Raw genomic sequence first — 13,978 nt, 5'->3', positions numbered from 1 at the left:
GAAGCACTTTGTAGGAAAATTGTGAGGTAGATATGGATCGCACTTAATAAAGAGCTGATATTTTTCATTATAATTACTTTTGAGTTTTGACATATAGGACCGGGACTTCCTTAGGACATGTCATCATATGAAAATGATGACTCTCTTACTATATTCTTCTTGCTAAGCGCGAGATGAAACAAAAGGGACAATTCAATTATTAAATTAATATCATTAATGCTTAATGAGGGAGCGAAATCTGATGATATTAAGGCCTGAAAACTGGACATTTCAAGCACTTTTGTAATTATGAATAGGATGCATCAGTTAACATATTTTTAACCATTAATGTGAGCGAAAATTCCGAGCCTAATTTTTTATACACTGTCATGAAAAGGGGATTTTAAGTTGTTTGTTGTATAATCAATATTGAGACATACATAACTCGCCAATCAAAATGCGAGCGTGCTGCGCTATAATTAGCTGATACGTTTTGACAATCAGACCTGAAAAAGGGATATTTTGAGCAGAAAATGTTAATATTCAGACCATAAAACTGACATTTTTTACAGAGCACTTTTTAATAATCAATTTGTAAAATCACACAAAATAATGAAAGTTCGATTTCCGAAATGAAATATGTTTTGTATATTGACTTCTAAACTTGATACTGATCGAAACTCAATATTGAACAATATATGAACAGGCAATGCGAGCGCGAAGCGCGAGCGAAAATTTTATATAGTGACATGAAAGATTCTTTTTATTTTCCAAGTCTTCCCCTCATCTTATTTTATTCACTTTTCTTCCTCCTCTTCCTTTTCTCCTCTCTTTTCCCTCTTTTTTTCCTTTTTTTTCTTTTTTTTCCTCCTTCCCCCCTTTTTTTGCTCCGCCAATAGGGGGGGGGGGGGGCCGGGCCCCTCGGGCCCCTCCCGGATCCGCCTATGGGGATCGAACCCCGGACTTTCTATATATATAGCCAGGCGTCTTAGACCACTCGGCCACGGCACCTCCACCGTAAGTCGCCCATGAAGGAGAGTCGATTATGCCGCTCACCCACTTTTAGTAATTTTAGGCCTATGATTAAAACTTTACATGCATATTTGGCAATCGATATCAATTAATTTGACTGAACTACAAATTAAAACAATGGTAATTCCACACGTGCGGGGAGGAATCAAAACCGATCAAAACATTGTTTCACATAGTGCGGAGAACATAGAATATTGCATATATTTCATATAATAATACCAAAGAAATAGTGATCGATGGGCGATGTTATCAGTCCTCTCATTTGCATTATTGCATATCAACCAGGATGTGATTATAACTGTGTTGTGAAAGTAGTTTGAAATGACATCGGTCCTATATCTTACCCGATTTTGATGAAACCAATTTATTCTTATAAATCATCAAACTTAATAGTGCCAGTATTTCTTTATCTCAGAGGGCATAGGGTTAGAGCAAGTAAGGTTTTATGTTTGATTTAACGAGCAGATTTTCCATCACAGCAATTATTGTTACCGGAGCAAAATGGAACCTAATTAATCATCATAATAGTCTCATTTATGGAAATTTACTAGTTTACGTATGAGCCAAAGATAGACGGATCACTAAATGGCATACCATACGAAAGATAACTTACTCCGACCGCCGACTGTAGTTCGTGGTGCGCTTATAGGTTAGTCTGCTGAGCGACGCTTTCACTTGAGTTCGAGACTTGAGTAGGCTACTCAATGCAGAAAACCTCTCGCGCGCTCAAAGTTTTAGCTTAGTTTAGTTTCTACTCCAACGATGTTGTAGGACTAAGCCTGTTCATCGATCAAAGTAGAATGTCTATTGATGCTCTCCTTCAGACAAAATTAGATGTGCTACTTATGTTGGCAGGGAGCTAGGGTGGCATCCCATATTGATTGACAAAAATCTTAATATGACAATTTTAGTATTCTGTGCTTGTTGTAAAATCATCATGAATCTCTGAATTGCACATGGAATAACTTCTATAGGCATCTTCAACTGACTGTGCAGTAGGCTTAACCTTGGGCTTAACTCTCACTTCAGGCTCAGTGAGTGAATGGGGGGGGGGGGCAAATGTTTGTGATCCTGAACAAGATGCGTATGTATACCTATATATAAATAATATTACTGTAAGCACGAAGCGCGACTAGAAATGTTTAAATATACAAGCCTGATCGAAAAGGGACATGTTAAGGATTGTTTGCAGTTAGCGATGAAGACGATACATATTTCAACAATAAAACAATGCAAGCGCGAAGCGCGAGCCGAATTTCTTTTTTGACATTCCGACCTGAAAATGGATACTCTAAACACTTTTTGCAATCATGAACGGGATAGGTAAATAAATACACACCTTATTGAAGCAAGCGCGAAGCGCAAGCAGAAACAATGATAGAGTATCCCTGTAAACGGGATACTCTATTCATGTTTTGCAAATCATGTAAAGGATGGGTAATTGGGTATCTTCCTATATTAATATTGCGAGCGCGAAGCGCGAGCAGATTTTTTTTTAATTTCCTGATCTGAAACTGGATAATTAAGCACGTTTTAAATAAAGAGCAAGTTGGGTATGCCTGTGCATGTTTTAGATTTAGACCTTGAATCTGGGCATTCCAAATAATATACTTTTTTTAATCATGAAAATAAATAATGAGAGCGCAAAACACGAGCTGAAAATAGTTTATATACCGATTCAAAAAGGGGCCAATTTAAGCACTATTTCAAGCACTTTGTAGGAATATTGTGTAGTGGATAAGGTTCGCAAATTAAAGTGCGAGCGCGAAGACTGAGATGATATTTTACATCATTAGTTTGACCTAGGAATACACTGCAAAAACTCCGGTGTTGATTTAACACCAGCCCGGAATCTATATATGTCTACACCAGAGAAGTATATAATAATAAATTATTATTGTATAAACTTAACTGCTATGGAATAAGAGGTACAGCTTTAAAATGGGTTAACAGCTATCTGTCGGGGCGTAAACAATATACTATTTATAAAAAGCATAATTCTGAATCTAAGATTATGGTGTTCCTCAAGGGTCAATCTTAGATCCCCTTCTATTTTTAATACTGTATATATAGATGATATCAGATTTACTTCCAAAAAGTTGCATTTTACAATATTTGCTGACGATACAACAATTTCCTTGTCAAATGAAAATGTAAATAAATTATGTGAAAATCTCAATCAAGAATTAGTTCATGTAGAAGAATAAACTAAAGAATAAAAATAAACTCATAATAAATATTTCTAAAACAACATCAATGATATTTTCAAATCGCCACTTCAATCCCAACGATGTTAGGATATATCTCAGCAGTAAGGAAATTCAACACACATCTTATACAAAATTTCTTGGCATCCAACTTGACGATAAACTCTCCTGGTCCAATCACTTTAATTAAATATGTTCGATTATTTCAAGAAATATATAGGTGTAATGAATAAATTAAATTTCCTTCCCCAAAACATATTAATCAATCTTTATTATACAATGGTTTATCCATATTTAACTTATTGTAATGTTGTATGGACCACTGCAGCCAACAATGGCCTAAATATGTTAAGATTATTTAAATTACAGAAAAGAGCAGTAAGAATAATATGTAAAACTTCATTCAATGCCCATGCACACTAGTGTCCTTTTTAAAAGACTATAAGTCCTGACTGTATTTTACCTTTATAAACAGTTACTATCCCTTGGATCATTTATGTATTCTTGTCACAAAAAGATAATTCTTGAATCACTTAGCAGATATTTTTGTCTCAACACTTTTACCCATTCTCACCAAACTCGTAGACAATTTGATTTTCACATGCCCTCCGTCCGTACTACTTTTACTAAAAAAACTATAATATATTCAGGTCCCAAATTATGGAACTCTCTTCCCCCTACACTTCCCCCTACACTTAAAAATAGTTTATCCCTTAATAGTTTTCAACGTCAGTACAAAGAAATTCTGTTAACAACGTTCGCATCCAATAACAACTAAATATTGTAACATGACTATAATTTCTGTGTTTGCCCTTCTCCTATACTTATTCTCACTAATTTCACCTGTCGATTTTCTGTGACCCTCCACATACGCTAGTCCTTTACCTTTGTTCTATCATTTTCCTAGAAAGGCAAACACTTCATTTCAACTTTATTAATGTATGTTTTTCCCTTGTATTCTTTTGTCTTTGTATGTTCTATTTTGTATCCCTTCTTTTTCTTTCTTTATATACTGGGCTGGAACTTCTAAGATCCAACAGATCTTTAATGCCAGTCCACACTCGAAGCCTGTTTTGTACATTATTTACTGTGTTATCATTTTTGTTACTTTGTGTTGTTCTTGTCATTATGTATTTCTTATTTACCTGTATATATGTTATTTTTATCGAGTGAAATAAATGAATTGAATTGAAATGAATTGAAATGAATTGAAATTGAATTGAAACAACACCAGTTTGGAATCAAACCAATGCCGTTTTAATACTAATTGATGTTGTATAAACAACTATCTGGCGTTAGACCAAAACGAAACTGGTGCGTGGACATATATAAATTCCGGGCTGGTGTTAAATCAACACCAAGAGTTTTTGCAGTGTAGGCATATTGTAAAAAAAAAATCTTATCAAATGAAAATCATGACTATCTTTACCGCGAGATGAAACTTGTCGATATTCCATTCTGAAAAGAATTTTTTTTTAAATTAGGAATTAGGAATTATTGAAAATGTTTTATTTTTTTAATCTAATAAGCCCAATGAGAGCCTGAAATTTGTTGATATCAAGGCCTACAAACTTGACATCTAAAAGCACTTTTGTACTTATGAATAGGAATGGGTTGATATATTTTTAACAATATTAATGCTTGCAAGCGCAAATAGCGAGCCGAAATAAACTGTCATGAAAATGAGATTTCAAGTAATAAAATTATACAGAATAGAGGTATAAGGCCTACTCACCCGTTAAAATGCGAGCGCGCATCCATTATAGCTGATACGTTTTGACAATCAGACCTGAAAAGGATATTTCGAGAACTTTATGGAATACACGAAGATATCAGGTACTTGGTAAATCATTCAGACCACAAAACGGACATTTAACAGAGCAATTAAAAAATCGATTTGTAAATCAAACAAAATATGACAGATCGATGTCATCTGAGATGAAATATTGATATTTTAAGCTCCATATCAACATAATATTGAGTTATAGATATGCATTTCATCAAACACACAATGCGAGCGCGAAGCGCGAGAGAAAATTTTATAGTGCCATGAAATTTTTGTTTCTTTATCATTCAAAGTTTCTTCTCTTCATCCTATTTTATTCACTCGTTTTCTTCCCTTGTTTTCTCTTCTTTTTTCCTTTTCTCTTTCCCCTTCTTTCTTATTTTCCTATTTTTTGCTCCGCCAATAGGCCTAGCTGGGCCGGCCCCCCTGGATCCGCTATTATAGCGGAAAGGCTAGCCTATAGCACATAATTTCAATTCAGGCGGAAGAAGAAGAAGAATGAAGGAGAAGAAGAAGAAGAAGGAGAAGGAGAATTAGGAGAAGAAGAAGAAGAAGGAGGAGGAGGATCGAGGAATTGCTACACCATATACACAGGCCAGTTTGATTTCTGAATTAACAGAGCTTCTCGAGGAGGAAACGTAAAAAATAGTAAATATTTTTATCAATCAAACCAAGGATTCTCACAGCTGTAGGCTATGCAAAAAAAAAAAAAACTCAAGTCCCTATAACCCATTATCTACGCCCATATATTAGACCAATACGCCCCAAAACCCTCAATGTGCATTAGGTACCGGTACTACCCTTTTTTCTGTACCGTGTGGTAATGTATTTCTTAAAAGTTGTCACTCTCTCGTACTGTTGTTCTTTAGAGCGAAATAAGAAATCCTAGGCTAACGTATACCATGGACCTATTACTAGGTCCATGCGTATACACAGCGCGTTTGGAAAGGATTTTTTCTTCAGAGTTCTGTCTTCTAAATTGCTAATTGATTTAGGTAAGTGTAATTTTAGAGTTTCGGCATGCCAGAGTTTTATTGCAGAAGTATTTTAAATGAACCATTTTCTGGCAAAACTCCCGTATGCCCCGTTAAACTAAAAAAAAAGTTAGACTAGTAAAAGTATTCGCTAGTCGTGCAACGTCAGGCTCTTCTTCGTTACTGCCCGGTCTTCGCCCGGGCGTTCTCTGGGTTGGGAAACTCGAGCGAGGAGCTCCGAAGCCGAAGCCAAGGCAGCAGCGGAGCTCCTCGAGTTTTATGATGAAATAAATAATATGCTGGAAAATGTGTTTGTCCGGCTGTCCCATGTATTCCTTTGACTGTATGGTTATTGGTGAAATGTGTTTGGAAATATTTGATGTTGCCGTTGGTAGGGAATTGGGAGGGCTGAAGTGAAACTTGAATTTTTGAAATGAAAGTGAAATGAGAAGCCAAACAAAAGGCAAAGACAAAGTGTGAACCAAACTCGGATTCGACATCAGGATGAATAACTGTCCGAGTCAGACCCCCCGGGGGGGGGGGGGGGGGGATGGGTTTGGGTGGGTACTCGAATTATGATTTGTGCCGCGCCAACTTGAATTGGGGGCTCTGGAACTAAATCTTGGTCTTGAAATTAGGTCTCCGGAGCGGCTCTTCCAATGCTCTGGTTTAGTCTGGAATGGACCACATCAAAAAACGGGGATCTCCGGAACTCACTAGATCGTAGGTTTAATCGGTAGCGGCTATGTAGAAACACACGCACGTCTTGCTAGATTCATATCGGGCCAGCGCAAGCTAGCTGCAGGCGTGGGGAATTTTGCCAGGCCGACTAGGGCTCAGCGCTGATCGAGCTTGCCGCTCTGACTGGCTGAGTAGATCATGACGGGCGCGGCGCTCTCTGGAGTGAGAAATTACAATTTGAGGGTCTCTGGAATGGGAAAAAATGGGAATCTCTGTGGTAACCTGAATTGCTGATGCTCTGGGACGGAAATTTATGCTGAAAATTGGGGTCTCAAGTAAACCACGGCACATACATATCATACATTTATACTGAACCCCCCCTGGAGTCAGACAGTCATCAGTACCTGGGCAGGGCTGGGCGACCAGTCCACCGGCTGGTGAGGGAGGGGCAGTGTGTGATTCAAACAATAAGATGTATACAAATAATTTTTGTCTTTTAGTGAGTGAGTGACACCATGGACTCTCTCATTTGAATACCACTGTGTTTTGAATAACCTGCTAATGTGACAGGTGAGAAATGTCATAACCTTCATTATTTTCATACATTTCACAGTCAGTTTTGATTGATTTAAAAATTTAGAGTTAGATCTAGATATATGCTAGAAATCCATTTCAAGTTTTTGTTGGGGTTGTTTTGCAGTGTAGGGCATGTTGTAAGAAAATATTTGCAATTGATTGCAAATATTACGTTGCAATTATACAATCGATAGATCAATTGTAAAGGTAGTAAATCAGATGACTCTTTATTTCAAGGAGCAGATTAGCAATCAAAATTTGCAATTGATTACAAGACATATGATTGATGTAGGGATGGAAAGTAGACTTGCAATTGATCGCAAGTTTCTTGCAACACCCCATTAGTATGCTTTTATGCAATGAGTCCCAGAGGGGCAAATATGATCATTCTTTGATCAGGTGCTGGAGAAGCATTGCCGTCGCCATCTTGCGAAATGAAATTGATTTTGAAACCATTTTAGATTTGAGCATTGTCAGATGAATAGGCTACATGTATGTCTGATTATGTGTGATTGCTCTCTGTTTAATGACAGGTAAAATGTATTCAGTACTTTTTATTTAAACCACCTGGAGCCCGTAACACATATCTTAGCAGTGATCGTAGAACAAATTTTCATGATTGATTGCATTGACTACAATGTACAATCAATTGTAAAAATCAAGTGAACGATCAATTGTTATGCTTTGTGTTACGGAGACCAGGTGCTAATAAAAATCAAATAACATGAATCGTCTTTGTTATAAATTGAGCACTTTCTTTTGATGACAGAGGTGAGTCAGCAGGGGGTCTTTCATTGTTTGAATGAACATTGCTTTACATACATGTACTGTCAGAAATCTACCTGGGGCCTATTGCTTGAAGAACATGATTGTAGCAGTGTCATCTAATGGTATCTACCATGGTAACGAAGGCCAGCAGCCAATCAGAATCAGGGATTTTATGGAAGTTTATAGTCATAACATTTTTATGCAACAGGGCCTAGAGAAGGGGGAAACCCCACTTGAATTCAGATTGAAAAATATACCCATTCACAGGCACAGTAGTTCAACTGGTGTTAAACTTTAGATTGAAAGGGCAAAGTTAGACTGCATTCAGTACCCGTCTTGTACATGTACAGCGAACCCTGCAGGCAAATTTTTCCTGTGAGTACTGAAATGTATTCAATACACCCCGTTGGGGATATACATGTACGTGTTGTTTGGGGGAGGGAGGTTAAAAGGGAAATCCCCTACTAATTCAAATTGTCAGTCTACTAATTGTGTGATTTTATGACCCCTCAAAAACAAAAATGAATGCAAATGGGGAAAAGCTCAACTAACAAAAGAAAGAAAACCTACATACATGTACACTGTACTTGTAACTGGAGGTAATGCCAATTGGGTTCAACAAAAGAAAGAACAGATCCACAGTACATGTACAAATAAAACTAGAGATAACCGTTCATACACTAGAAGAAGGAGCATACATGTAGTTTCAGTCAATGATGTTTGCTTTTTAGTGAGGACTGGTATTTAATTTATTTTCTGTCCCTTTCCATTCATTTATCCGTGACAAAAACTTTACAAATTTATGGTTACCCTTTGGTTTTCTATCTTTAAAGTAATAGAGGTTCACTTTTTTGAAAGTTAAAGGAGAATGAAACTCTTGGAGCAAGTTAGTTTTTGTGAAAGCAGAAAAATCAAAGAATACGATCAACAAAAGTTTGAGTAAAATAGGACTAGCAATAGAAGAGTTATGAGCATTTGAATGTGGAGATCACTAATGCTATGGAGATCCTCCTATTGGCAATGCGACCAAGATCTATGATGTCACAGATGAACAACTCTCCCCTTTTGGACACTGAAAATATACCCCAAAACATCTCTTTTTGCTCATTCTAATCATATGACAAATGATTCATCAATGATACTGTTGTGAAACCTCTGTACTTGTCATCTCATAAAGAGAACACCTCACCTTGTGATAGACTCTATAAAAGTGAGAATATAAGTGAAATAAGTACTTAAGTAATGAGGGAGTTGTACGTGTGTGACATCACAGATCTTGGTCGCATTGCCAATTGGAGGATCTACATGGCATTAGTGATCTCAATATTCAAAAGCTCATAACTTTCTTATTATTCATTCAATCTTCCTCAAACTTTCAACAATATGTTTCTTTGATTTTTCTCTTTGATATGGATTCAGCTGGTTTCAAGGGTTTCATTCTCCTTTAAGATAAATTGCGTACAGATCTGAAGGGAAGAAGCATATAAAAAGAAACAGACAGTAAATCCTTTCTCACAGTTCATGGTGTCTCTATCCCATACGTGTAATTCATCCTTCATCTTATCACTTCTATCTCATTTTAATAGAAAATTGGTGATTGGCTCCTTTTTCTGCATGACCTTTGACCTTGCTTGCTGATTGGTCCGTCATGACCCAGCTTGAATGTGGGATTAAGGGATTCCTCTTTACAGACCTCACACTTTCTTCCATGCATGTTTGATACCGCAAGTTCATTCACACCTTGCCAATCCTGCATGTGAGCCACAACTCTTGTTTTCAATTGACTATGGGCGTTAGTAGCAGCGTTAACAAGAAAGGAAGAAGCCGACCAAATACCCCGAAAACCCCGAAAAGTACCACCCCGAGACAAGGCAGTGAGGATACGGTAGACTGCAATGGAAGTGTCAATGGTGGTGAGAACCAGGTAGGAGAGAGTGGCCCTAGACAGGCAAATGTGGTAGAGGATATTGCACTAGAGGATACTAGAGAAAATCAGAGTAGAGACAATCAAGTGACTATGAGTGAATCTGCGTCTCCACAGGTTGAAGGTGTTTCGTCATCACAGGAGAAGAGTAGCGAAAGGGTGACGGTGACCCATCGATCGTCGAGTATGGAGCCGAAGGATCTTATGATCAGTTATAGTCATCAGGACAAGGAGAAAATGAGGATGATGAGAGGTGAGTTTCTACCTGTAGGAATGGTGATGATGATGATGATGATGATGATGATGATGGTGATGATGAGGATGATGATTGAGCTGAAGGATATCACGATCAGTTATAGTCATCAGGACAAGGAGAAAATGAGGATGATGAGAGGTGAGTTTCTACATGTACCTGTAGGGATGATGGTGGTGGTGGCTGTGGTGTTTGTAGTATTGATGGTGATGATGATGGTGATATTGATGGTGATGATGATGATGTTGATGATGGTGATGATTATGGTGATGATAATGATGAGGATGATTGAGCTGAAGGATATCACGATCAGTTATAGTCATCAGGACAAGGAGAAAATGAGGATAATGAGAGGTGAGTTTCTACTTGTTGGAATACTGATGGTGGTGGTGGTGATGGTTGTGATGATGATATAGGGACGAGTTGTGGTGATGATGATGATAATGATATTGATTATTGTTATGGTGATGATGAAGTTTGGGAGGATGGTGATCATGATGATGATGGTGATGGTAATGATGAAGTTGATGATGATGATGATGGTGATTATGATGATGGAGATGAAGATGATGATGAGAATTTAATTTAATAATGATAATGGTAATGATGATGATGATTTTGATGATATTGATGGTGATGATGATGATTTTTATGATATTGATAGTGATGATGATGATAGTTTTGATGATGAATGATTGCTGCTCCATTTTAATGATGATGATGATGATGATAATGATGATGATGATGATAATGATGATGATGGATATGATGGTGATGATGATGATAGTGATGATGATGGTGATGTTGACGATGAAGGTGATGATAGGTGTCACTTACCACATTTCATACAGTATGATGATTTTAATTTTGGTGATCATACATGATTGCAGTTATTAACTGAATTCAATGATTTAATAGTTCTTGTTATTTATTGTATTTAATCATGACTTCAAATTTCTTCATCCCCCTCCTGTATTCAGATGCACTGGAGAAGGCCGGTATCTCTGTATGGGTGGACGAGACCGGTCTGAAGGCTGGCGTCGAGTTCCTCAATAAGATTGGCCAAGCTATCATTGATGCAAAGGTACATGTACATGTAATTATTTTGTGTGTAAATACATGTAAGATACATGTATGTTCTTGTTTAATCTATGAAGGCTGAATCAGTGATTTTATACGTTTAAATTGTCAATGCATTCTAATTCTAACTTATTAATCTTACTAGTTCATAGATGCCCTCCACAGTTCTCACAGTGAATAGCTTTGCTTACCAAATTTTTGGTCATATGAGAAAAGCTCTTCACTACATTCTGTACAGTTCTACATGTATGTAAAAAATCTGCTGTACACTTAAAGCTAAATTACAGTAGTTGCAGTAAAACACTGATTTCGAAATAGAGTCTGTAAAACCAAGGTTAAGTATGACTATATCATCGTCGATCTAGATCTGGTACAGTTACATAAACTGAACTTTGTGAAATCATAAAATCTAAGCTGAAAAACAATCACACTGAAGATCGCCAACACAGATAGGCACACGTGGGACAGTGTATATTATTTTGCTGGAATAAAGACCAGACGGAAGTGCCCGAATCCGCGCTTATTTTGCTTATTTCTCAGCAATTACACAATTTCTTCCAGAATCCTTCGGCACATATTTTTTATTTATATCAACAGACACTTCGGTGGTCATTATATTGGATTCTGTAAAAAGTCATTTTGAGATCGTTACCACAACTGGCAATTACCATTAAAGTTGAATTAAGAAGGGGGTGAGTTTCCATAAATATAGGTTCTACATACAATATATAGTATATATAAGTTGTTCAAACACATAGCATGTCACAATAATCCTCTGCCTTCTCGATATTTTGCTTTGAAAGTCTATGAAATTAGCCACCTGTCAGAGCCCGAGAGACGAGTGTACAGAAAAGTCACTCGGAGTGTGACGTCACCGGGGGGGATTTAGTATAAGAGGTGCCTGAATGTCATACAGAAATGCTATGCAGAGAGAGAAAGATATTTTACAATTTTTTTTCAAAGCAACTCAAATCAAACAAATGGGACTGATATGTACAAATCTTTACTTTCCCTGTATAAAAAACAGTATGAATAACCACCATGAACTCTTCAATCATGATGTAAGATAGCAAACAGTGAGTTATTGAATGATATTTTCACTATTTCTCATTTATTTTATCACGATGTTCAATCAAGTGAGTAGCTGGAAAGTAATTCCGGCGGCTAGCTCAGCGCGCGCTGAACGCATAATACTAGTACACACAACACCCAGGCATTGAGTGTACTGTTATGGTCTGGTATGTCGACTTAGTTCATGGCCGTGCAGCGATCCCCTGGCGTTTTTTCTTCTTTTCTTTTGTCTTTGACTCCACTTTTATATCCTCTGGATCATTTCCACTCATAGCTCATTCCACAGAACAATCTTGAACCAAACGTATAGTATTCTTTCTCGGCCTTCTGAGTTGTTTTCTATATTTAATTACGCTAGGGGTCACCGTCACACATACAAACGCAATTCGGAAGTGAGTTGAAGACAGAAAGATATATAGTAATTAGTATACATCTCTATGGTTGAAGACAACAAGAACGGTACGGTAGCTCGACAGCTAGCTGCGCCGGAGCGGGCGGCCGGTCGGCACAAAGCAATTCCGCAACCAACTGTGTTTTTTTGCAAGAGCCGCGTCACACGCGGATAAATATGTCATAATAACACGTCTGCTACGTTATCGACTGGTGAGAAGATCTCGATCAAATTTCATATTATTCACCTTGAAATTATTCCTTTAGGGTCTATGGTATCATTCTGAGGGAATTCACATATTTGGAATAATAGTACGGCCACAAATATTTTAATCATTTCCTCTTTGCAAGTTCTATGGCTCGCAGATACAACTTCAACTGCAGTTATTCCATATGAAGGAGTACGTGCATAGTACACAAAACGGCACTGCCTTGTTTACTACACCGGGACCGAATACCCCCCGGTGACGTCACACTCAAAGAACACCCGTCTCGGTAGGCATTGCAGGAGCGAACTCAGGGAAAATGGGCAGGGATAAATCGTTCAAATTCACTATTTTGAAAAAAGAAAATGGGGGGTCGAATCACCTATTAGTGTTTGGGGGGTTGTAAGGTTGCTATTAATGTAAATATCTCAATATTTGGAATCGTCTTCTTAATTCAACTTTAATACTTTTTGTGTAGCAGTCATAAAAAATATGGAGTAAATTGCAATGCAATGCCAGGAAAAGTATTCCGTTTCTCAACATTTGTAAAAAATAAAATAGAAAAGAAAATCATGATAAATACAGTTAACATAGATGAGATAAATTGTATGCTAAGTCAACTTCAGCCTCACGAAAAATACTGGGAAATTTGGTCTTAAAAAAAAAAAAAAAAATGATGTTCACTCTAGACCTACATATAGGCTATTTCTTTTAAGATACAGATTCTATCATTAGAAAATGAGTGTTTTTTTAATTGGTATTACTTCAGGAAACAGTGGCCTTATGAGCCAAAAATTTTAAGGGGGCTCGATATGCCGTTTCGCGTAAAATTGATTAAGAAATTGCGAGCAAGGGAAGCGAGCGAGCAAAAATTTCAACATTTTTTTTTTTACAAAAATCCAAGTTTGTGATAGATTTTGACATGATATTCAGAAAATAATATCATATTTCACCCCTATCTCTTTCCCTCTCTTTTTTTCTTGGTCTTGAATTTTTATTTATTCATTTATTATTATTGGGGGCAAGAGCCCCCAAGCCCCCCCCCCACACC

General features: G+C 37.2%; 1 protein-coding gene across 2 annotated transcripts; it reads left to right on the top strand.

Moving 5' to 3' along the window:
- The first annotated feature begins 5,719 nt into the window (after positions 1-5,719).
- On the top strand, positions 5,720-13,584 carry LOC135155503 (uncharacterized). Of its 2 annotated transcripts, XM_064104733.1 has the most exons (4): positions 5,720-5,999; positions 7,160-7,229; positions 9,590-10,180; positions 11,161-13,578. In XM_064104733.1, the coding sequence occupies exons 3-4, from the start codon at positions 9,790-9,792 to the stop codon at positions 11,340-11,342; spliced, it is 573 nt and encodes a 190-aa protein (XP_063960803.1). In that variant the 5' UTR covers positions 5,720-5,999; positions 7,160-7,229; positions 9,590-9,789; the 3' UTR covers positions 11,343-13,578. The 2 variants fall into 2 exon arrangements, with proteins under 2 accessions (XP_063960803.1, XP_063960802.1); XM_064104732.1 differs by lacking the exon at positions 7,160-7,229 and having other exon boundaries at positions 11,161-13,584.
- The last annotated feature ends 394 nt before the right edge of the window (positions 13,585-13,978 follow it).

This window comes from Lytechinus pictus, chromosome 9 (assembly GCF_037042905.1).
Source record: "Lytechinus pictus isolate F3 Inbred chromosome 9, Lp3.0, whole genome shotgun sequence".
NCBI lineage: Eukaryota > Metazoa > Echinodermata > Echinoidea > Temnopleuroida > Toxopneustidae > Lytechinus > Lytechinus pictus.
Note: the sequence above shows the minus strand (reverse complement) of the source record. Positions and strands in the feature narration are given on the sequence as shown.